Source organism: Hemicordylus capensis, chromosome 4 (assembly GCF_027244095.1).
Source record: "Hemicordylus capensis ecotype Gifberg chromosome 4, rHemCap1.1.pri, whole genome shotgun sequence".
Taxonomy (NCBI): Eukaryota; Metazoa; Chordata; class Lepidosauria; order Squamata; family Cordylidae; genus Hemicordylus; species Hemicordylus capensis.
In genome coordinates this window covers 321672021-321694767 of record NC_069660.1, presented here as the reverse complement: position 1 = coordinate 321694767, position 22747 = coordinate 321672021, and the positions used below count along the sequence as shown (strand labels likewise).

Sequence of the window (22747 nt, the reverse complement as noted above, 5' to 3'; positions counted from 1 at the left end):
CCCTGTGCGAGAGGATATGGGTTCATCATCCACGGAAGGGGTCCCTTCTAAAGGAGCATTTCCCTCTTCCTCAGACCGATGTCCTCCTTGCCCAATACCTTCATTCTCCCTGACAGCAGAGGAGCTACCAGCCCTGGAGTGGGATGCCTCTATCACATCCCTGAAGGTCTCGTCCACATGCCTCTCTGTCTCTCTGAACTTCTCCAGATCCGTCACCTTGTTCTCAAGGGAACGGATTTGTTCCCTGAGGGCCAGGAGCTCCTTGCACCGAGCACACACCCATGACTTCTGCCCATGGGGCAAATAGTCGTACATGTGGCACTCTGTGCAATACCCTGGGAAGTGCCCCTTCCCCTGCTGACCTTCTGTCTTCATACTGTTTTAGTTGGCTCTTTACAGTATTTAGAGATAGTTTATTAGAAGTAGTTTATTATCGGATTATTATTATCTGTTTATTAGATTGTTTATTAGAAGGATAGGTCTCAGCTGTAATGGCCAGCTATTTAACTGTCCAAACAGCTTTTCCCAAGAATATGAGGGATACGAGGGAGGGATTTGTACTTACGTTCGCTTCTCCACCAGGCTCCTTGTGCTCCTTGTGATCGCAGGGGCTTATTCCAGGCTCCCCCGCACACTTCCCGCTAAACTCCTGTAAAACTCCTACATCCTGTTTGCTATCCCTGTTTGCTATGCTCTGTTCGCTATGCTCTGATGGCTTTTAAAGAGGCTTAGACAGAGTCATGGAGGACCTTATCTATCAATGGCTACTAGTCTGGTGGCTGTGGGCCACCTCCAGCCTCAGAGGCATCTGGTGGGCCACTGTGGGAAACAGGCTGCTGGACTTGGGCCTGATCCAGCAGGGCTGTTCTTATGCAGATGATGCAGGCCCAGGGAAGGAGCTGACCATTCTGGTTGCCACTTGGCCCCAGTGACACTGGAAGAGATTGTGGTGCAGTCCGGGAGCAAAAGGTAGGCTGCTAGCATGGAGGCTGAAGCCCAGGGCCTCCAGTGGAGTGTTTCAGAAATGTCATCTGTCCCAGGGGCGTAGCAAGGTTGGAGGGGGCCCAGAGACAAGATTTTAAAATGGGCCCCTCGCTGATATACACACACAAACACACTTCACAATCTAGTTTTTTTACGCTCTGCTCCTGCCGATCTCCAACAGACTCAACATAATTCATAGGGGGTGCAACATGGACGGGTGGGGAGTCATATGATGTGCCTCTGGGGGGCCCCTTGAGGCAGTGGGGCCCCAAGACGACTGCCTCCCCTTGCCTAATAGTAGTTACGCCCCTGATCTGTCCCACACACCAGCCAGCTGCTCACGAGCCTCCGTGTGTGAACAGGATAGTGGTGCCCGGAGAACTCTGGGTCTCTTTTTCGCGTTCAGTGTTACGCACCTGCTGCCTTGCCAATTTTAGGGACGCCTATTTTAGGGGCATGTCACAAATTCTTGTTAGAATATCAGCCATTTCACCCTGGAGTCCTTGGAGAACTCTGGATGCCACCCGGACCCTGTGGGTTCATCTCTCTCTGTATGTCCTGGAGAGAAGAACATCTCTGGTTGCCCTTGTTTGACTTGGTTCTTTGGACTCCCTCGCGGAGAAGGCCAGTTCAGACCTGGGCATCGTCTACCCTGCCTTCTCCAGTGAGGATAGCTGCCAAGCATCCGCCCAGCTGCTCTGCAGTCTCAGCATCCTCCTTCCACATCCCCTTCGCACCCTGGTCATCGAAGGAGGGTTCCACCCCCGCTCAAGTGCATTCAGAGACGTTTTCGCTCTTTGACTTGATTTTAGCCATACGCTCCTCAAATTATGTTTTATTGTCAGCATTTCTTTTGCTGGAGTTTGTGTCGCTTTTTCGCTCTAGCAAGATCCAGGGAAAGGGAGCAGAGGCACTTTCTGGCTTGCACAGTCCCAGCAGGGAATGACTTGGCAAACAGAGTCCCCCGAAGGGGGTGTGACTGGTGGGGGGAGTCCAGGGGGACGATGGCTGCAATGATTCACTGCACACTAGCCTAGAAAGGGCGGCTGCAGCAGAATAGCTGGATGATGCCTCTCTTCAGGGGCATAGATGGTAGAGATGTTGCGTAAGCATAAGAGAGCAGGCCCTGCCCCAAGAGGCTTACAGTGTAGCATTAGGCACTTGAGGGGGGACAGAGGGAGGGAAGGAAGCCAAGGCGGTGTGCTTCCTTCCCATCCGGTAGGTGAAGACCTGGCCACTGAGGAGAAGGGGCTTTCCATGTGCTTGTGGTCTTGGGCTGGAGCGGTGGAGCAGGCCTTGGGAATCTGCCCCTTTCCAGGCTGAGACCCACCCCTTTCCTAACACTAGTGCTCCCCTTTCTCCCCAAGCCCCCCCCCCGCGCGAAGCCGCCTTCCTCCCCTGTGGCTCTCTAGGCCCAACAGCTCCGGCACAGGCCTGCTCCTCCCGGTGACCTCCAGTGCCCACGGGAGACAGGCCAGGCCCAGGACGAGACCCCCACGTAGGGCACGTTGCAGCAGCCACCCCATCTGGATGTCACCGCTGCATGGGTGGCGGAGGCCAGGTCTCTCTGTGGTTTCCCTCCCCTTCCTGTGAGTCTTCCTCTTATTTTCTGCCTTCATCCTTACTTTCACTTCCCTCTTTCATTTATCGCCCCACTCCCGGGAGGCTCCTTAATGGGGTACACAAAGATCGTTTCTGTTATTATCATTATTATTATTGTCAAGAAGCAATCTAATCAGAATAATACGTTATGCATCATAACTCCATAAATATCTTTCGTAATTGTCTCATAAATATAGCATACATTGTTGGAGATGGTTCATAGAGATGTGGACAATGCTGCATTTTACTCTTCCAATGTTGCATGAAATCATCCCCCCCCACACTAACTGTTGTCGTATCATCTTCATCTTACAATATGATATTTTAACCACCACGATGTAATTTTCCAGATCTAAGTTAGTGGACTGACATGCTGACCCCACATCCTGATTCCATCCCACCCCACAATGGGGGAAGGCAGGAGGGAAGTCTAGGGAAAGATGCACAAGACATTTTCTCACCCGGCCCCACCGCAAAAACCCGACCTGGTGTTGGCAGCTGGTCTGGCCAGGGAGGAATCGCTGATCCACAACAAGACATATTTGGAACCGGGCGGGCGGGAGGCCCTCCTGCTGGGGGAGGTTCCTTTCTGGGCTACCCAGAAGGGCCGTTCCTCAGCTCCCCTCTCTTGTTTTCTCTGCAGCTCTGAGGTGGCGGCCGCAGACGCCTGAACAGCAGCAGCAGCGCCATGTCGCACGAGAAGAGCTTCCTGGTGTCCGGCGAACCCTTCCCTGGCCAACAGCCTCCCGTCCCCCCTGGCTATGCCCAGCCTCCCTACCCAGTGGCCCCCTACCCACAGCCGCAGTTCCAGCCCGTGGCCTACGGCCAGCCCGGCTTCCCTCAGGGGCCCTACCCACAGGGCCCCTACCCACAGGGCCCCTATCCGGCTCCGGCACCGTATCCACAGGGACCCTACCCGCAAGCGCCGTACCCGCAAGGGCAGCCCTATCTGCAGGACCCCTATGCCCAGGCGCATCCTGTCGGCCCCGTGGAGCAAGACTGTGAGTGGCCGCCAACCTGCTGTGGAGAGGGGCCCCGGGGGGGAGGGGGCTGGGCTGGGGAAGGGGCTGGGCCCATCTCCCTGGCCAAGTGCTCTGTGGGGATGGGACAGGCTGCTGCTGGGAGTCTCCAAGGGGGAGACCCTTGCTCCATCCCTTGGCCCCTGCTAGGGGCGGGGGCGGGGCTGCCTCGGGCCGGGGGGGGGTACAGCCGGGCTCCACCCAGGCTCTCCATGCTGTGCCCAGGGTGGCGTGAGGTGCTCTGCCCCCGTGTCTGGGGAGCCCCCAGGACTGGTGAGCACGCCCCACAAAAGAGCCGTGCCGGGAGGGGGGGGCTGCGTTGCTCCTTCACGAGGAGGCGTCTGTGGGGAAGGCGGGGAGGGGAGGGGCCCTGCCTGACCTTGCTGCTTGTCCCCAGCCCCCCTGCACAGCAACTACCATGAGGATGGGCCGCCCTCCTACTACGACAACCAGGATTTCCCCACCACCAACTGGGAGGACAAGAACCTCCGCCAGGCCTTCATCCGCAAGGTGAGGCTGACAGAGGGGGCCGGCTGGGGAGGGGGAGGGGCTGGGGCTGGAGGGCTCGGGCATCCCCCAAGGCATGTGCATGTGCCCCCCGTGCCCACACATTTTTGGGTGCCTGCTCAGTTCATTTTAGACCCCACTCAGATTGAATCCAGAAGGTCCCCCTCTGAATGCTCATGTGCAAACACACACTGCCTGGATACTGCCGCCCAGAACAAAACTCATTCCACACACACAAATGGGATTTTTTTGGAGAGAACACTGGCGGGGTTGTGAGTTCAAATCCTGCGTGAAGCAGAGCCTCCTATCTGGCTGATGAAGCATCTGCTTTGCATGCAGAAGCTCCCTGGTTCAGTCCCTGGCGGCGTCTCCAATTCTGAAGGGTGGGGAAGACTCCGCAGAGACCTATCTTCTTTGGTGGCTAAAGAGCCGGTTAGGAGGAGGGGCTGCCGTTGTGTGGAGCCTCTTGAGGGGGAAAGGGCAGAGCCAAGGGGGGTGGCTGATCAGCCCATGTCCGGGTCTGAAGGACCTCCCTCATTGGGTCAAGGGTGGAGCGGTTCTGAGGTCCAGATGACAACAAAAAGGTGGGAATGAGACGCAAGATTCAGGCTGGACATTCGGAGAAACGTCCTCCCTGCAAGAGCTGTGGGCCCGTGGAAGAGTCTGCCTCATGCTGTGGGGGGCTCTCTTTGGCTGGAGGTTTTCAGACGGAGGCTGGGCGGGCATCTGCCAGGGAGACTCCTCCTTTGCTGAGCAGGGGGCGGGGTGGCCTAGAAGACCTCAAAGCTCCCTCGGAAGACTCCGCTCTGTAGGCCTCTCCTCTGCCTGCCTGGAAGGCCTTTCCCTCAGCCTCCGGTGGGGCTGTTTCCGTGGGCATTCCCGGTGGCACTTCTGCTCTTGTGCCGGCAGGTGTTCCTGGTGCTGACCCTCCAGCTGACCGTGACCTTCGCCTTTGTGGCCATCTTCACCTTTGTGAAGGAGGTGAAGACCTTTGTGCGGAAAAACGTCTGGACCTACTACGTCTCCTACGCCGTCTTCTTCATCTCCCTCATCGTCCTCAGCTGCTGTGGGGAGTTCCGGCGCAAGCACCCCTGGAACCTCGTTGCCCTGGTAGGGGTCGGGCCCAGTATGGGGGCGGGGCAGGGGGGGAGGGCTCCCTCGAGTTGGGAAGGGCTGTCGCGTGCGGTCTCCGGCAGGGGAGGGGGAGGGAGGGGAGACCCCCTGCCCCCCCGAAGGTCTGGTAGACGGGGGTGCTGGCTTAGGATGCGCCCCCCTCCCTGCTGGTACCCCCGCCAGTGCTGAACATGGCCGCCTCTGCTCCGCAGGCCATCCTGACGGTGAGCCTCTCCTACATGGTGGGGATGATTGCTGGCTTCTACGACACAGACGCCGTCATCATGGCGGTGGGCATCACTGCTGCCGTCTGCTTCACGGTGGTGATCTTCTCCATGCAGGTGGGTGTCAGCTCTGCCCCTCCGCTGGGGGGCCGCCTTGTGCTGGGGCCATGGGACCCCACTCCGAGCCCACAGCCAGCTGTCCCCCGCAGGGGGTGGGCGGTGGGGGCTCTGCCCGGAGGGGGCCAGGGAGAGGCAGCTGGTCCTCCCTGTATCCCTAGGAGGTGGCCTGGCCAAACCGGGGTCCAGGAGCCCCTCTGGGCCAGGTGTGGGGGGCACCAAGAGGCCTCTTGGATCAGAGCCTGCTGTGCAGGGGGGCGGGGGGTGGGGGTGGGCAGCGGCTTCCCCAGACGGAGGCCAGGCGGTGCCCTTTCCTGGGACAGGGGTGGGGGGTCTTGAGCTTCCTGGCTGTGCTCCAGGGGGGTCCCGGCTCTTCAGCCTCCTGACTTGGCAGCAGAGTCAACTCCATGCCAGCCAAGCAGCCGTGCTGCAACACAAGCCGCTGCCCTTCTCCCCCCGCCCCGCCTAGCTGTGGGTCAGCTGGGGGGGGCGTGCCTGAGATTGCCATCCTCTCCCAGCCAAACTGCTGCTGGGCTCTTGCACCCGGGGGCGGGGGAGGGGCGGGGGGTGCTTCTGCTGACCTCTGCCTGGGGGCTCCCTCCCTGCAGACCAAGTACGACTTCACTTCCTGCCGAGGGGTGCTGATTGTCTGCCTGATGGTCCTGTTCATCTTCGCCATCCTCTGCATCTTCATCCGGAACCGCATCTTGCAGATTGTTTACGCCTCCCTGGGCGCCCTCCTCTTCACCTGCGTGAGTGTCCCGGCGGGGAGGGGGGGCGCCTCTGGGGAGCTCCTCCTCCTTCCTGGGATGGGCGTGTCTTCCTGCCCCTGTGCACCTGGCGGGTGGATGGATGGGGGGCTGGGCAGGACCCCTGTTCAGCCCTGGGGGTGAGTTGGCTCATTGGGACATCTAAAGTAGGGGTGTCTCCGAACCGGTCCGGCGGCCATTCTAAAGTCCGGCGGGTAGACCGGGCCTCCGGCGGTCGGCGTGCTTTGTGGTGCGTGCATGCGCGCGCGCGCAAAGCTTCTTCAGTATGCTACAGGACTTCCTAGCGAGAGGAGCTTTGTTCGCTAGCTCCTCTCGTTTTTTCCCAAGAGATCGGGTGAGGACTCGGGCGGGCGGGTGGGCGGCTGGGAGGGAGGGAGGGCTGGCGGGCGACGGCGGCGGCATTTGTACCTTTAGTTTCTGGCCAAATCTTCCCGCGGCGGGGGGTGGGCGGCGGTGGGGGCGGCTGGTTTCCAGCGCCCCGTTATTCTGTTAAATACGGGCGCTGGAGGGAGCAAACAGGCGGGAGGGGTAAGTAAGCCCTCCCCGCCTTAAAAGTAAGGCCCCCCTTCGGTGCCGGTCCGTACTGCTCCGGACCGTGCACATCCCTAATCTAAAGTCAGGTCGGGCCAGCTGTGGAGGCAGACAGCTGTTTGTCCTGTAGAAGGACCCAGCGTCAACTAGCCGCGAGAGATGGGGCTGCATCCCTCCAGGTTGGGTCCAGGTGGAGAAGCATCACCGTGAAGGCAAACTGAGTGGGGAGGTTTTCCAGAAGGAAGGGGCCAGTTTGAGTGGAGAATGGCCATTGGCTGCTTGAGTGGGTGTCATCATGGGGTGGATCCGAAGGCTGTTTCTATAAGGGGGAAGCGGCGGCAGGAGAGGAGAGTGGAACTGGAAAGCGAAAAACAGAGAGGCACAGAGGGAGCTGCCTTGTCCCCAGTCGGACCCTGGGTCCATCGCGCTCAGTCTGGTCTTCACAGACTGGCAGCAGCTTCTCCAAGGTTGCAGGCAGGAATCGCTCTCCACCCTATCATGGAGATGCTGCTGGGGAGGGAACTGGGAAGGGAACCTCAGATGCTCTTCCCAGAAGGGCTCCATCCCCTGCTACAGGGAATCACACTTCTAGTCTCCCATTCAAATGCAAACCAAAGTGCACCCTGCTTAGCAGAGGGGACAATTCGTGCTTGCTACCGCAAGCCACCAATGGCGCAGCAGGGAAGTGGCTTGACTAGCAAGTCAGTGGTTGCTGGTTAGAATCCCTGCTGGCCTGTTTCCCAGACTCGAGGGAACCCCTACAGTATATCGGGCAACAGCAGCAGCTATCCAGGAAGATGCAGGGAGGCCTGGGGGTGGGCTGCATCATCCCTTCCACCTCCAGCGTGGGGTGTGTGAGGGTGGGGGTGGGTCTGTGAGCCAGCTGACACCCCCCCCCCCGGTCCTCCTTTGCAGTTCCTGGCTGTGGACACTCAGATGATCCTGGGGAACAAGCAACTGGCCATCAGCCCGGAGGAGTACGTCTTTGCAGCCCTCAACCTGTACACGGACATTATCAACATCTTCCTTTACATCTTGGCCATCATTGGGCGTGCCAAGGAGTAGGCACTTCCCCCGTCTTGCCCCCTCCAGCCTAAGGTTCCTTGCCCACAAGCCCCATCTCTTGCGCACCCTCCCCCCCTTTTTTGCTCCTACCAGGCCCCCCCTTTCTTTCTCTCTCTCTCTCTCTCTCTCTTTTTGTGATCTTCTTGCCCTTCCCTGGAGTCGGGATTCTCCTCCTGAACACCCAACCTGCACTTTTCTGGGGAAGGCAACCTGTCAAGGTCGGGCAAATGGGCCAGCCCCACTGGTGGACTGGTGGGGGGCAGGGCACCCTGTCTCCACCTGCTGCCCGTGGCTATGGGGCTGGAGAGCTCATGGGAAGACAAGGGTCTCTTTCTGCCCTGCACCCCCTAGTGGGCGGGGAGTGTTTGGTCCTGCACAGGCAATGTGAATCTAGATAGCTCTTCTCTCTCTCGTTCTTGCGCGTGCATTTTTGTCTGGAAATGGAAATGTTAATTTAAATTTCTCCTGGGCGTGTCACCCAGACTCCCCTCCTTCTCTTCTCCCCCCCCCACCCATGGAATGCCAAGGCTGTTCTGGGGGTCACCCAGACACACTGTGTGCCCCCTTTCAGGGCTGGGAATGAGCTTCCCTACACACTCCCCCCCCGCCACCCGATTAAGTCGTAGTCCCGTTCCTGGGCTTTATGTTCCAGCCACTGCGGGGTCTCGTGTGTGAACACCCAGCACCTTTTGACCAATACCGTCCAGAAGAGTGTGTGTGGGGCGGGTGGCTGCTCCCCTCGAGCTCTGGGGCAGGGGCTGGTCAGCTCCAGTTCCAGGCACTGGGAGGCTGGGATGGCCCCTCCCTTGGGCTGGGACTCCCAGCACTTGGCTCGGTTGGGCTCTCTTGTGAGGGATGTGAGTTTCCTGACCCTGGAAGGCAGCCGGGCCCCCTGCCCCCCACGCCTTGCCTCCCCCTCCCCCCATGCGGCTGGCTTTAGGGGGGCCCTGCACTACTGCATGCTGAGCAGCCCCCACTCTGCCCCCGGGCCAGCCTCTGCACCCAGCTGTCTCCCTAGGATGTCTAATAAAAGTGAGAATGTACCGGATCCCCGCCAGTCTGCTGTCTTGTCTGTCCCCGGGCCGGGGGTGGGTGCAGCTCGCCTTAAAGGTCCAGCAGGTGGTGACAGAGTGGGGGACCCCCAACTGCCCTAGGGGAGGCTCTGAGTGGGGGCACCTTGGCTCCTGCCCCTGAGGCTGATGCCCTTGGGTTTCTCACCCAGAGGACAGTCCAGGAAGACGGAAGACCATCTGGACAGGCTCAGACGTTGGGCTTGAACCTACAGGAGCAACAGGGAGGCAGAGAAAGGCCTGGGTTGGGGCAACCACCATGAGTTATTGTGCAAGGGTGGGGTGAGGCGGGGGGGACATCTGGCTTGGTGGCGGCAGCAGCGGCAGCCGCCTGTGTGCAAAGGAGGTGTCTTGGTGAGCCACACGCTGGACATCTGCAGCGGTGACTGAGAGAGCGAATGTGCCCCCCACCCTCCGGGGCGGCATCCAGAGAGGCCTGCAGCGTGGGCCCTTTGCAAGGAGGAGCAGCCAGCCTCCCGTTCTCTCCCGCTGGGCCGGCCAGACCTCCCTCGGAACACCGTCTCCAGTTCTGGGCCCCGCGTTTCACACTGGAACCGGTTCACACTGGAGGACGGGGAGAGCTGCTGGCCGCGGCCTCCGCACCCCTGAAGAGCAGCACAGTGTCCAGCTCCTCCTCCTCAGGGGGGGTGGGGGGGGTTGAGTCCAAAGGCCTCCCTCTGGCAGCGGGTGCTCCTTGTCCATCTTCCCTTGGCCCAGGAAAGAGGTGATGTTGCAGCTTCCCCCCCTTGGCTGCCACATTTCTTTCTCCAGGTTCCCTCCTGGTCGCCAGGGCTGCTTGCTTGGGAGCCTGCTGGGCTAGAGGCATCATCGGAGTGGAAAAGGAACGAGCTGTGCGTTGACCATCTTCTCAGCAACCACCTGCAGGGGGGGCTCAGTGCAGACCCCTGTCTCAAGGTGGGCCTCTGAGCCCCCCTGGCCAAGAGGAGGAGGAGGAGGAGCCACAGAGTCCAAAGAGGCTGCCAAGGGCCCTCCTGCAGCTGCTGTTTGCTGGAGGAAGAGCCCCGCGGGGCCAGAAGGTCCCAGTGGCAGGGCAGGTCTGCTTGCAGACCTCCCTGTGTGATGCCAGACGGAGAAGATGAGACATGCCTCTTCTGGCCCAGCTCTTCCAAAGAGGGGCTTGACAGCTGTCACTCAAGCCCCCCTGCCAGCTTCCCCTTGGGCATAAGGGGCCCAAGGCCCGGCCCCTGAGGGCCACACTCAACAGAGAGGGGTCGGGGCTCCCCGCTTCCTCCTCCACAGCAAAAGCCCCCCCCTTCCCCTCATTAGGTGCTGCCGGGCTGGACTGTGGGAAGAGCCGACTGGCAGGCCAGGAGTGCCGGGGGTGGATGGGGAGGAGAGCTGCCCATCTCCCTCCTCTCCTGCGCAAGGCTCCCCACCACCACCCAGCGCCCCTCTGAGAGGCAAGCAGGAGCCAGTCTGCTGCCCAGGAGTGGAGGCAGGTGCTGGGACCGGCTGGAAACACGTTGAGGGGCCTGTGTTCACCCCCCCTCTCCAGCGGGCCCTTGGAGTGAGGGAGAGAAGGAAGAAAGCAGGGAGGGGTGGGGTGGGGGCCCTCAGGAGCTGGGGGGCCCTCGAGTTCTTTGAACCCATGCGCCCAATTATAGCTGCATCCCTGTGAGGGGCAGGACTTAAAGAAGCCAGCAGGCTGAAGGGTTGCCCGCTGCCCCTCCCCTCCCTCGGGCGTTGTGTAACCAACACCTCTAGGGGGCTGGCAGGTGCCAGAAACGGCTCCCTGCAAAGATTCGGAGCCCACCCTGGATGCAGTTTACGAGCCACCTGAAAGGAGGACATCAATCCCCCCGTCCTCTCCTCCCGCCCCGCCCATGTTTCCACCACAGACTTGGATGTGTGGCTCCTGGATGATGGTTGTGATGGCATCTGTATGTCTTTTTTAGTCTCCATAGCCTGTGCTGAGGAGGATAATCTGTGATCCTCCCAGGAGTCATTCTTGGAGAGAGGATTTCAGAAGCTTAGCAGCTTAATTCCTAGACTAAGGCAGTACCCCTTGAGGCGACCGTTGGTAGCAACCAATATAGGCCAGCGCCTGCACTTCCCCAGGGGGCTGTTGCCAAATCCCATGTGACGGGACGTTTGTGCACCCCTGCCTGCCAACGGGACAAAGAGGCCCCTTTCAAAGCCAGGCTTCTCTGAGATTTAGCGGCGGGGGGGAGAAGCCCCTGGCCCTGCGCAGCACCTCCCCCCACCCCACCAGTGGCTGTGGCTGGGCTTTCCCTGGTGTTTCCTTGTCAGCTGTGAGCCCCTTTCCTGCCCCGCCCCCATGGAAACTGCTTTGAGGGCTTCATTTGTTGCAAGGTGGTAGACAAATGGGAGTGGCCGTTCTGTTACGTTGCCTTACTTTGGATCGGGGCCAACATGCAGAGCCAGCAGAGGCCCAAAGTCTCCCCCTCTGGTGGGCTTACTCGGGGTGGAGGGAGGGAGTCAGCAACTCTAGGCACAGGCCTTGGATCAGGGCCACACGTTGTATCCCAGATAAGACAGTAGAAAGGTCCACAACATGCATTTATTAAGAGCAGTTCCCACGAGCCACACAACACACACACACACACACTCACTCTCAGAGCTGAGCAAGCTCTCCTGCTGCTGCTCCCTGCCCTTTTTATCAACAGACTCCCTTCAGCTGTCTTACATTTCCAAACCACTTAAAAGGACAGTAAAAAGCTTAAAACCACATACACCACATTTCTTCCCCTCTTTAAAAAATCACAGTAAACCCAGATTTACATCACATAATCCTTAGTCCATATACTGGTAAACGTCTTACTCAAATTGAATGCCTTTTAGCTCTGCCTCCTACTTGGCTCTGCTCATTCGATCTTTGGACCTCTTCTCCTTTAGACGGAAATCCAGACACTGGACCAAAGTTATCCAGCACGGACTGTGATATGCGGCCCTCCTCCTTAATTACAGGGGCAAGATGGGAAATATTCCTCACTTGTCCATCTGACGGTTTATCAGTGTACCATCCCCCCTCCTTTCAGTAACTATATGAGGTGATATAAATCTACTCTTCCCTTCTAATTCCTAGTTTCTGAACCTGTACATATGAGCCACATTTGAATTCCCACACCATAGCCCCACAACGCTGATATGTATATATTCTGGAGTCTTTTTGTCTCTTTTCCACTTTTCTCCTCATATCCTGTTCTAAATTAATCTCTGGTCTTGAACTTACTATCCCAGCCACATTCAATCTCTCTACCATGCAACAATTCCAGAGGTGGTTTCTGAGTCACTGCACGACATGTGGCTCTATATACCTGCGAAAAAGTCAATAGTAAAGGTCTTCTACATTTTCTCCTCCTAGCCTTGCTGTTTGTAAGCTACCTTTCAAGGTTCTATTGAACCTCTTAATCTCCCCATTTGCTTGAGGATAATACACTGGATAATACACATCAATCATATCTCCTCTTAGTCGCCTCTTTTCCAAGGTAAAGAGCCCCAGCAGAGGCGTATCCAGGGAAAATAGCGCCCAGGGCAAGCACTGAAATTGTGCCCCCTGTCCAAACATCCAACACTCATCTTTCAGATAACTTTACCATAATATCAGCTGAAAAATACAAGTCAAGCTCGTTAATCTTTTAATATTTCAAAAACTATTTAGCAGTGGACGTAGCCAGACCGAAAAGTGCTGGAAAACTACAAATTTCAGTATGCTGGGACTCATGAAATACCCAAATACTATGTGGAGGTGTACTTGGAAAACTAAACAGAAGTGCCTGCCTAATTCTCTACTATGCATTGTAGCATCACTATTACATACGTTTAAAAAATAAATGGAGAATTTGACTTTTCCCAGATACTATGAAAATAATTAAAGGATGTGCAGAGTAAACTGTGTCACTGCTTGGAATATATTCTAGTATTTCAGAAAGACAGTTAAAATGAGAGAAAGAGAGCAAGAAACTCCCAGTGGGCCTTAATACTAAGGATTTCACACTGATTCAAAGACAAACTCACCATTAATAACCATATTTTTAAGACACCACATTTAACTCACTTATCACAAGAAGCAAAGGAAGAGCAAATGAATACAATCCCAGCTCATAAGCTTCAGCTCATTATTCACAAGCCCTGATTCTCTGTACATAGTGCCAAACTGAATATGTGTACAGTTATTTATATTATATTAATTTTTTTAAAAAAATACCTGTAGCCCCTTAGGGGGCTTCCTAAAGGCTGTGGGGTGGGTCTGCAGAGGTTCCCCCTCTCCTTGCTGGCCTCTAGGGCTTTGCAGGGACCATTTGAGCATGTGTGGTGGCCATTTAAAAATATATATATATATATTTAAAAATGGCTGCTGAAAACAAAATGGCTGCCACGCATGCTCAAATGGCCTCTGTGAGGCCTGCCATGGCCTCACAGAGGCCATTTGAGCATGCACTGTGGCCATTTTGTTTTCAGTGGCCATTTAATTTTTTTAATTTTTTTTAAAAAATGGTGCCCCCTTGAAGTGGCGCCTGGGGCACGTGCCCTGCCTGCCCTACCCTAGATACGCCCCTGCGCCCCAGATTCTGTAGCCTTGCCTCATAAGGAAGGTGCTCCAGGCTCCTGGTCATCTTGGTTGCCCTCTTCTGTGCCTTTTCCAGTTCTACAATGTCCTTCTTAAGGACATGGTGACCAAAGCTGTATACAGTACTCCAGATGTGGCTGCTGCACCATAGATTTGTATAAGGGCATTATAATATTATAATTTTTATTTTCAATCCCATTCCTAATGATTCTTAGCATGGAATTTACCTTTTTCATAGCTACCACGTACTGAGTGGACACTTTCAACGAGCTGACCACCATGACCCCAAGATCTCTCTGCTGGTCATTCATTGACAGCTCAGATCCTATCAGCGTATATGTGAAGCTGGTGGTTTTTTTGCCCCAATGTGCATCACTTTACACTTGCTTACATTGAACCACATTTGCCATTTTGTCCCCCAGTTTGGAGAGATCTTTTTGGAGTTCCTCAAAATCCGTTGTGGATTGCACTACCCTAAATAGTTTAGTGTCATCTGCAAATTTGGCCACTTCGCTGGTCACTCCAACTTCTAGATTGTTTATGAACAAGTTAAAGAGCACTGGTCCCAGTACCGATCCCTGGGGAACCCCACTTCCTGCCTACCTCCATCTACATTTTTCCATATTAAGCCTTAACCTTAACCTAATTAAGCCTTAACCATGTTGCCTCAATACAATCCAAAACTGATCTCAAATTGTTTTCAATCACTATTTTCCCAAATACAATTATATCATCTAGGTAACATTGCACCCCCGGGAACTGAAGGGGTCAGGCTTGTGTGTCCATATTTGTGATGACGATTGGCAAATTATCTTATTTACTTATTATTTCTCTGTGTAAACCACCCTGAGCCATTTTTGGAAAGGCAGTATAGAAATCAAATAATAATAATAATAATAATAATAATAATAATAATAATAATAATAAATAATTAATGTCCGATCTTGTCAACAGCACAGCAGCACTTTTTGGATAATCTTATCTTTGATCTGGTTCTCTAGATTTTATTTCTGAAAGTTTTGATTTTTTGCTTCCTATAAGAAGCCCTGTCCCAACCTCTTTTGAGGGAGTTTCACCCAGACATACTTACATGTGGATTGAACCCCAGGCCTGTACTGTGACCAGGACAAGAGACTGCAGAAGGAAAACCAGAGTTGCTAAAGGTGATAATCAAGGAAGGACTCTAAGTTAGGGCTCAGTGAGATCAGGTTAGTGGGTGTGTTTTTGACCACATTTTGTTTAGTCCTTATGCTCTTTTGATTGATGGTTTTGTTTTATATATACTAAATTTGTAAAGCAACTAATTGCAAAGAAAAATTACTTGTATATCTTTCAAAGAAAAACTGTAGCTTCCGTTTCTCCACCCCACGCCTATAGGCCTCACCACTCTCCCAAAGTTTGTTTTTGCAACAGAAGTTTGAAAGGCAGTTGTGGTAGACTCAGCCTAGAGCACAAACATCTACTTAGTGGCAGCGGTTAAACTGGGGATTGTCAGGGAGATCCATGTTAAGTGTTAGCAGTGGTGTGGATCCTCCACACATGGTGGTGGGATAGAAAGCTGTTCCTCCACAGGGGTATATAAATATCTGTCCTATTCATATGTCCTGTTCTTGAGGGGACAAGTGGGAACATTCGACCTCTCTTGGCAAGACAGGCACCTCGGGGACTGAACGCAGCCATGTAGAGGCACACTGGAGGCAGCGGGGCCATGAAGCCGGCGCTCCAGGCTAGGGCTGGCCTAGGTTTGGAAGCCAAAGCCAAGAGGTGGGAAGGAGTTGGGCACACCGAAGAAGAGTTGCCGGACTGCGAACTGCTTCCAGGTAGGTGACTGGTGGCAGCCATCTCGAGAGCAGCCCAGCATGGCCATGTAAGCCCTGAAGACTCCCTCAGGAAGAGTGGGATGTCACTGTCCTCTTTGGATTCTGTACACTGATGACATGGGCACTAGCCAAGAGATGCCTGCAATACGCATGCACATCCAGGACTCCGGGTGGCAAAGGAGGTGCTAGCTGAGGAGGGAATTAATCTGTCTTTACTGAAGAGCAAAATGCTGCCTTGCAGTCTCTCTAGAGTTCTTTAAAAAGAAACACCCAAATCTACAGTATAACTATCACTCCTGCAAATGGCCTCTACAATCTAGTAGCTGGTTATTCACGATTTGAGCTTAGCTGAAAAGTAGGCTGCTTTACATATCATTGTCTTAGTGCTATTCAACTCCCACCCCCCACACCCAGCTTAGATTCTGCCAGCTGTCCAGCCCTTTGGGCCACCGACCCCCTTACAGTGCCTCTCGTGGCTCTGAGGACAAGGAACAGTGCAGGGCACGGTGGGCACGGCTTCTGCCAGCCCAGGAAGGCACAGCTCCACTGGCAAGTGAAAGTCATGCTCCGTATCCCTAGTCTGAAGACAGAGGAGGGCAGCAGACACTGTAAAAAGACAGCCAGATGTTCATTCTGAAAGGCAGCGGATTATGTGACTGGTTCATATATGAGGTTTTAGAATGCATGAAATCACAACACACACACACACACACACACACACACACACACACACACACACACACCAAAATAGAGTACAAAACATTTTTTTTAAAGTCAGTTTTAAAAATCAAATTTGAAAGGCCTTGAATGACCAGAAAGGTCTTCACCTGGCATCTAAAAGCACAAAGTGATGAAGCCAGGTGAACTTCACTGTGGAAGCTGTTCCATAAAGAGGGTGCAACGCCAGATTAGGCCTTCTCCCTAGTAGCCACCCACCTCACTTGGTTTGGCAGCGGCACCCGGAGCAGGACCTCTGCAGATCTTGAGGTCTGAACTGGGACATTTGTGGCAAGGCGCTATCTCAGATAACCTAGCCCCAAACCATCTTCAAACATGACACAGGGTGGAAAACTACCCCCAAACGAATGGGCTCCCTCCCTGGCAGCATCTCCAAGATAGGGCTGAGAGAGAGTCCTGCCCGCAACCTTATTAAATTAAATTAATTAATTTATTTGATTTCTATACCTTGGAGAAGCCGCTGCCAGCCTGTGAAGACAATACTGAGCTAGATAGACCCATGGTCTGACTCAGTATATGGCAGCTTCCTGTGTTCCTATCTTAGAGAGCGCCTTCTTCTGCATGATCCCCGCCGTAAGTTGAAGTCAAGCCAATGGTCTGACTCAGTATATGGCAGTTTCCTATGTTCCTATGTCATCTAAGGAAGTCCATCTCCAGTTACCATCGGTTCATCTGGTGGTGACTCAAATGCAGTCCTTCTTTATAGCTACTCCTGGGCTGTGGAATGTGCTTCTGGCAGCAACCTGTAATCTGAGCTCATTATTGGTCTTCAGGAGAGCCCTTAAAACCTACCTGTTTGGCCTGGCCTTCCATGGATTTTAAACGGTTGTAAATGTTTGGCCTGGTTCTCAAGAATTTTTAACTGTTTAAATGTTTTAACTGTTAATTGGTTTTATGCTGTTTTTATAGTTTTGATTTTAACTGTTGTTAAATCGCCCTGAGCCATTTCTGGAAGAGTGGTATATAAATTGAATAAAATAAATAAATAAGATGAGGTTGAAGGAGCAGTAATTGTGCAAATAGCTCATCCACGCATGGAGTGTTCACATCTTCTGAATGGAAAGTGGCCCTCAGTACTGATCAAGTGCTTACTGAACTTAAACTTTAAATAACTAATGGATGGCCTTGCAAAAACAAGGTACTTGAACATCTTCAACCAGACATGGACATAGCGAGTGAGCTGTCCCTTCTTGATGAGCTGGCGCTGAGGACTGATTGTTTGGTGGTGCTAACCTCCTTACAAGCAAAAGTGATCAAAATTGCCCACAAAGGTCACCTGGGCATGAGCTTGACTAAAAGGCAAATCAGAGAAAGTTTCTGGTGGCCAGGTTTCTGGTGGGCCACTGTGCGAAACAGGATGCTGGACTAGATGGGCCTTGGGCCTGATCCAGCAGGACTGTTCTTATGTTCTTATGTTCAGGACAAACACATTGGCAATGTAACCTGGCACTGTATGGCTTGTGCAGTATCTGGCAAGTTGCAGAAGACTTTTACCACCCCCTTGCCTCCAGTCGAGTATCCCAATGGTCCCCAGGAAAAACTTGCTTTGGATATAATGGAGCCTTTTGATAACCAACTTGCAAAACAAATATTTGCTATAGTGATGGCGGATTACTATTTCAGGTGGCCAGAAGTTCCATTTGCTGACAACATTACCACAAACAAGTTGACCCAGTTCATGGCTGCAGTTTCTGTCCTATTGAATGATGGAAAGAAATGGAATGGTTTGAGAATTTCCAGCATGCATACTATGAGACAAGAGGGAAGGGAATCTGATTTCAGGAGAAGAACAGAAGAGGAATTTGTTCTTACCTCCAGTTTTGACCTCGCAGGTGAGGCTGATGAAAGTGAGGGATAGTCCTCGGTATCAGGAGAACAAACAGCTCACGTGCCAGAGAACCCAAGACTTAGAAGAAGAGTTCAGGACAGGAAAACTTCAAGAGTTTGTCACTAACTTTTAAATCAATTCAATTTTGGTTGTTATAAAGGGGAGGTATGTGTTGCATTCTATGCAGTCATCTTTTGCAGTTTGTTTGTTTGGACATTTGTCCCAGTGCGGATCCTGTAAGGGGAGGGGGAGAGGAGTCAGGAGGGCAAGGAGGAGAAAATGGAGTTGTTGTTGAATACATCTACATAAGATGTCCTTATGTGTAAGAAAGAAGCAGCTATAAAACAGCCTCCCCCTCCCCCCCCCAGCCATGATAAAACTTGATTTGTATAGCCAAACAAGAAGCATAGGGACCACAAGCCAATTGGAAGCCAGTGCCAGAAAACCAATCAGCAAGGGGAAAACAGGCCTCCAAAATGGTGCTCAGAATGTTGAAACATTTTGTCTCTAAACAGGGTTGTTTTATTTAAAGGGTGTTTTTGTTTCGAGTTCAAAACACTTGAAATGGCTCATTTAGAGTTGATACATTCTGCACATCCCTATACATGAGGGTTAAATATATAATTTTAGAGGAGAGAGATAATGTTCACACAGGTAGAACTATTCCCTTGTTTTTTAGCTGTGGTTTGTTTAAAAGTGGCCTTGGAAACTGGTTTTTCTATTACTGGTCTATATCTTGCAAATGTGAACTTCCACCCAATATTTCTGACCCATCACTTATTTGGGAATGTACACTGACTCTGAAGACACTCAAAGCCATGTTTGTAAAAAGTTCCGCTTTATTCCTAGCAAATGGGGCTACTGCTTTAGGGGTCACCTTCTGCCTTGAGCTTGACATAGTCGATCTTGGTCCCTCAGATTTTCTTTGCTGTAAATACATATACTTGCATATTAGTGGACAGAAATTTGCTTCCATTGATTCATGAACTTGATCTGTTTAAATTGGCATGGATTGTACTCAAGGACCAACCATCACCTTACTTTTAGCAGCTGTTGGTTTCTCTTGCACCCGATCAGTGCGTGCCTATTGAATATCCTCAATGGACACTGCAGCCCAGATTTCCTCCAGGCCAAGAGTGTGATATCATCTGCATAAAGCAGAACTGAACATGGAAATCCTGGCCAGGAAATAGGCATCAGCTTTCATTTCCACATGGGGTAAACAGGAAGTGGGGCCAAATGTAGGCTTTTCTTACACCCCTCTTCAAGGTCTGAATGCGATCAGTCAGATCAAATGATACCTTACACTGAACACGTGCACAATGCGGAGGTGCTTGTTTTTAATTCTGTAGGTAACCCAACATTCTCCACCTGCTCCCGCTTGGCTATGGAAAAAGAGCAGAGAGAGACCTCATAGTTCTGTTCAAACAGTAATGAATTTGGGTGAGGAGGAATCAGTTGAGAGACCCACATTGCTGAGCAATGCCTCCAGTCCATGAACCCCAACTCTTCCAGAAAAGAAAGATGGGAAAGGCACACATACACGGGAAAACAGAAGGGGAAGCCATATGGGGATGAGAGAAGAGGAGAGGGAGGGAGGGAAGGAAGGAAGATGATGCAGCTCCAAGAAGACGCCGTCATCATCATCACCATCACCATCACCATCACCATCTATTATTATTATTTCTTGTTTACACAGTCAGACAGGTGTTGTGGACTGGTTTGTTTTATCCAGACATCAAGTCCTTCCCAGGGACCTGGGATGGCTGAATTTTGTTATCAATGTTGTTGCTGTTGTTGCTGTTATTATAGATATCGTCGCAGAATATAGGCTGTTCCCAGTAAAGTTGCTTTTTGTAATTGGCTGATGGTGATTTCTGTGGCCCCGATGGTATTGAGGTGCTCTTCAAATTGTTTTGGAATTGCACCTAGGGTGCCAATTACTACTGGGATTATTTTGGTCTTTTTCTGCCACAGCCTTTTCCCCCATTAGACTCCTTCTTACATAGTGATTAAGAAAGTCTTTATGCACTTTACTTTTATCGTACCACAGATATGAGTGACAGCCAAACCTTCTATCAAATCCTTCCCGATCAAGTATTCTGGGATTTCTTAATGTTATCCATTCATTTAACCACGTCAAACAAACAACATCGAAATACAACTTTAAATCAGGCAGGGCACCTCTTTCTTTAGCATCAGTTAAATTTTTAAATTTAATTCTTGGTCTTTTCCCTTGCCATTGCTTAAAACAGGTTAACATATTAATTATAGGAATAGTCTGAAAAAGAAACATTTTAGGTAGAACATCTTCACAACTGAAATTCTTCCCATTAAAGATAAGTTCATTCTAGTCCATCTTTACAAATCAATTTTTACTGTATTCCATATTTTGATATAATGATTTGAAGACAACAAAGAATTTTTGTTTAACCAGATGCCCAAGTATTTCATTTTCTTCTCCACTTTCAATGTGCTTATTTCATAAAGTCTATCATTGGATTTCTTATCCATATTTTTTGTCAACACATTCATTTTACTCTTATTTATATAAAACCCAGCCAATTGGCCAAATTGTTCTATTTTTTCCAAGAGCCTTCCAATCTGTGTGGCAGATGTTTGTCTGTTTGTAGTCGGAAGTCCCATAATATTTTTACATCTTCATTTTCTTCAACTTTTTCAATTTCATGGTCCCACAAATTTTTGGCTACAGGTAGCTTGTATTTTTTGCAGATGTTCCAGTGTATCATCCCTGCTACTTTGTCATGCCTTTGTTTGTAGTCAGTCTGTGCAATCTTTTTACAACAGCTGATTAGGTGGTCCACTGTTTCATCTGATTCTTGACAAAGGTGGCACTTGCTGTTTGTGGTTGATTTTTCGACTTTTGCTCTTATTGCATTTGTTCTTAGTGCCTGTTTTTTTGCAGCCAGTATTAAACCCTCTGTTTCTTTCTTCAAGTTGCCATTCTTAAGCCATTGCCAGGTCTTGGTGATGTCTGATTTTCCACTTATATTGTGAAAATATTGACCACGCAGTGGCTTATTTTTCCATTTTTCTGCTCGGTTCATGACTTGTTCTTTCTTGTAGGCCTGCTTTGTTTCATTGGTGTTGAATAGTTTCTTGTTATTGACCATTTGAAGTGCATCTTCTTCACTGTCCTTTATATATTCTTCAAGGCCTCTTTTCTCCTCCTCTACTGTTTGATGGACTTGCAGCATTCCTCTTCCACCTGAGCTGCGAGGGAGGTATAGCCTATCACTGCAGGGGTGCAGAGCATGATTGATGGTCATGATTTTCCTGGTCTTACGATCTAGCGTCTCTAGCTCTGCCTGGGTCCAGTCTATTATTCCTGTAGTGTATCTGATAACAGGTATAGCCCAGGTGTTTATGGCTTGTATGGTGTTCCCGTCATTGAGTTTGGACTTGAGGATTTTTCTAACTCTCCTGATGTATTCACTTCCAATTTTCCTTTAAACTTCAGTGTGTGCAATGTTATCAGCCTGGAGAATGCCCAAGTGTTTGTAATGTTCTTTCTCTTTCAGGTTCTTGATCTTGCTTCCATTGGGCAGTTCTATTCCTTCTGTTTTTCTTATTTTTCCTCTCTTCATTATTAATGCAGCACACTTGTCTAGTCGAAACTCCATTGCTATATCACTACTGAATATACGGACAGTGTTTAGCAGTGATTCGATTTCTGACTGGGACTTTCCATACAACTTCAGATCGTCCATGTACAGCAGATGGTTGATTTTACTTGATGTTTTAGATGTTTGGTATCCGAGGCTTGTTTTGTTGAGTATTTGTGAAAGTGGGGTCATGGCGATTACAAACAACAGAGGGGATAGTGAGTCCCCTTGGAAAATGCCTCTTCTAATGCTAACCTGTCCAAGTGTCGCCATTGATTGTTAACTGTGTACTCCATATGCTCATTGCTTTTTAAATAAATATCTGAATGTTTTTGCTGACACCAGTTGTTTCTAAACATTTTACTATCCATGTGTGAAGCAATGAATCGAAGGCTTTCTTGTAGTCAATCCATGCAACACTTAGATTGGTTTTTCTTCTCTTGCAATGTTCTAAAATCATTTTGTCAATCAGCAGCTGGTCTTTTGTGCCTCTGGTGTTCGGGCAATTTCCTTTCTGTTCAACTGGAAGCTGTTTGTTAGTTAATAAGTGTGGCATGACTTCATCTGCTATTATTCCAGTTAATAATTTGAACATGGTTGGCAGGCAGGTTATCGGTCTATAATTACTTGGAACTGCACCTTTCGCTGGGTCATTCATGATGAGATGAGTTTTCCCAGTTGTTAGCCATTGTTCAATATCACCGCCTTGCAAAATGTGATTGAACTGTTTTGATCGTTGTTTATGAAGGCTTGTTAGGTGTTTAAGCCAAAAGCCATGCAGTTCATCGTCGCCTGGAGCAGTCCAATTTTTAATTTTCTTTGCTCTTTCACTTATTAATTCTGGTGTTATTATTAGATCTTGCATTTGTTGGTTACATTTTTCGACCTCTTTCATCCAGCCTGCTTTTTTATTATAATCTATTGGGTTGTCCCATAATTTTCCCCAGAATTGCACTGTTTCTTCTTTGTTTGGTGTGTCTACGTTTCTTGCAGTTTCTCCGTCTATGCTTTGGTAGAAACGTCTCTGATTCGACTGGAATTGGAGATTCTGCCTGCGTTGTGTAATTCTGGCTTTATATCTGCTAATCTTCTTTGACATTGCTGTTATTTGCTGCTTTGTTATTTCCAGGACTTCTCTAATTTTCCTTGAATCTAGGTGGTATTTTTGGATCAGATACTGT

At 51.0% G+C, this 22747-nt stretch overlaps 1 protein-coding gene across 4 annotated transcripts in view; it reads left to right on the top strand.

The window, feature by feature from the left end:
* LOC128324524 (protein lifeguard 1-like) overlaps positions 1-8980 on the top strand; it is a 31233-nt gene extending 22253 nt beyond the window's left edge. For all 4 annotated transcript variants that reach the window (XM_053249206.1, XM_053249204.1, XM_053249205.1 and 1 more), the window contains 6 exons: positions 3230-3587; positions 4003-4115; positions 5022-5222; positions 5438-5566; positions 6175-6318; positions 7783-8980. In XM_053249206.1, the coding sequence (XP_053105181.1) occupies positions 3275-3587; positions 4003-4115; positions 5022-5222; positions 5438-5566; positions 6175-6318; positions 7783-7932 (1050 nt within the window). In that variant the 5' untranslated portion in view covers positions 3230-3274 and the 3' untranslated portion in view covers positions 7933-8980. The remainder of the gene's footprint in view (positions 1-3229; positions 3588-4002; positions 4116-5021; positions 5223-5437; positions 5567-6174; positions 6319-7782) is intronic.
* The last annotated feature ends 13767 nt before the right edge of the window (positions 8981-22747 follow it).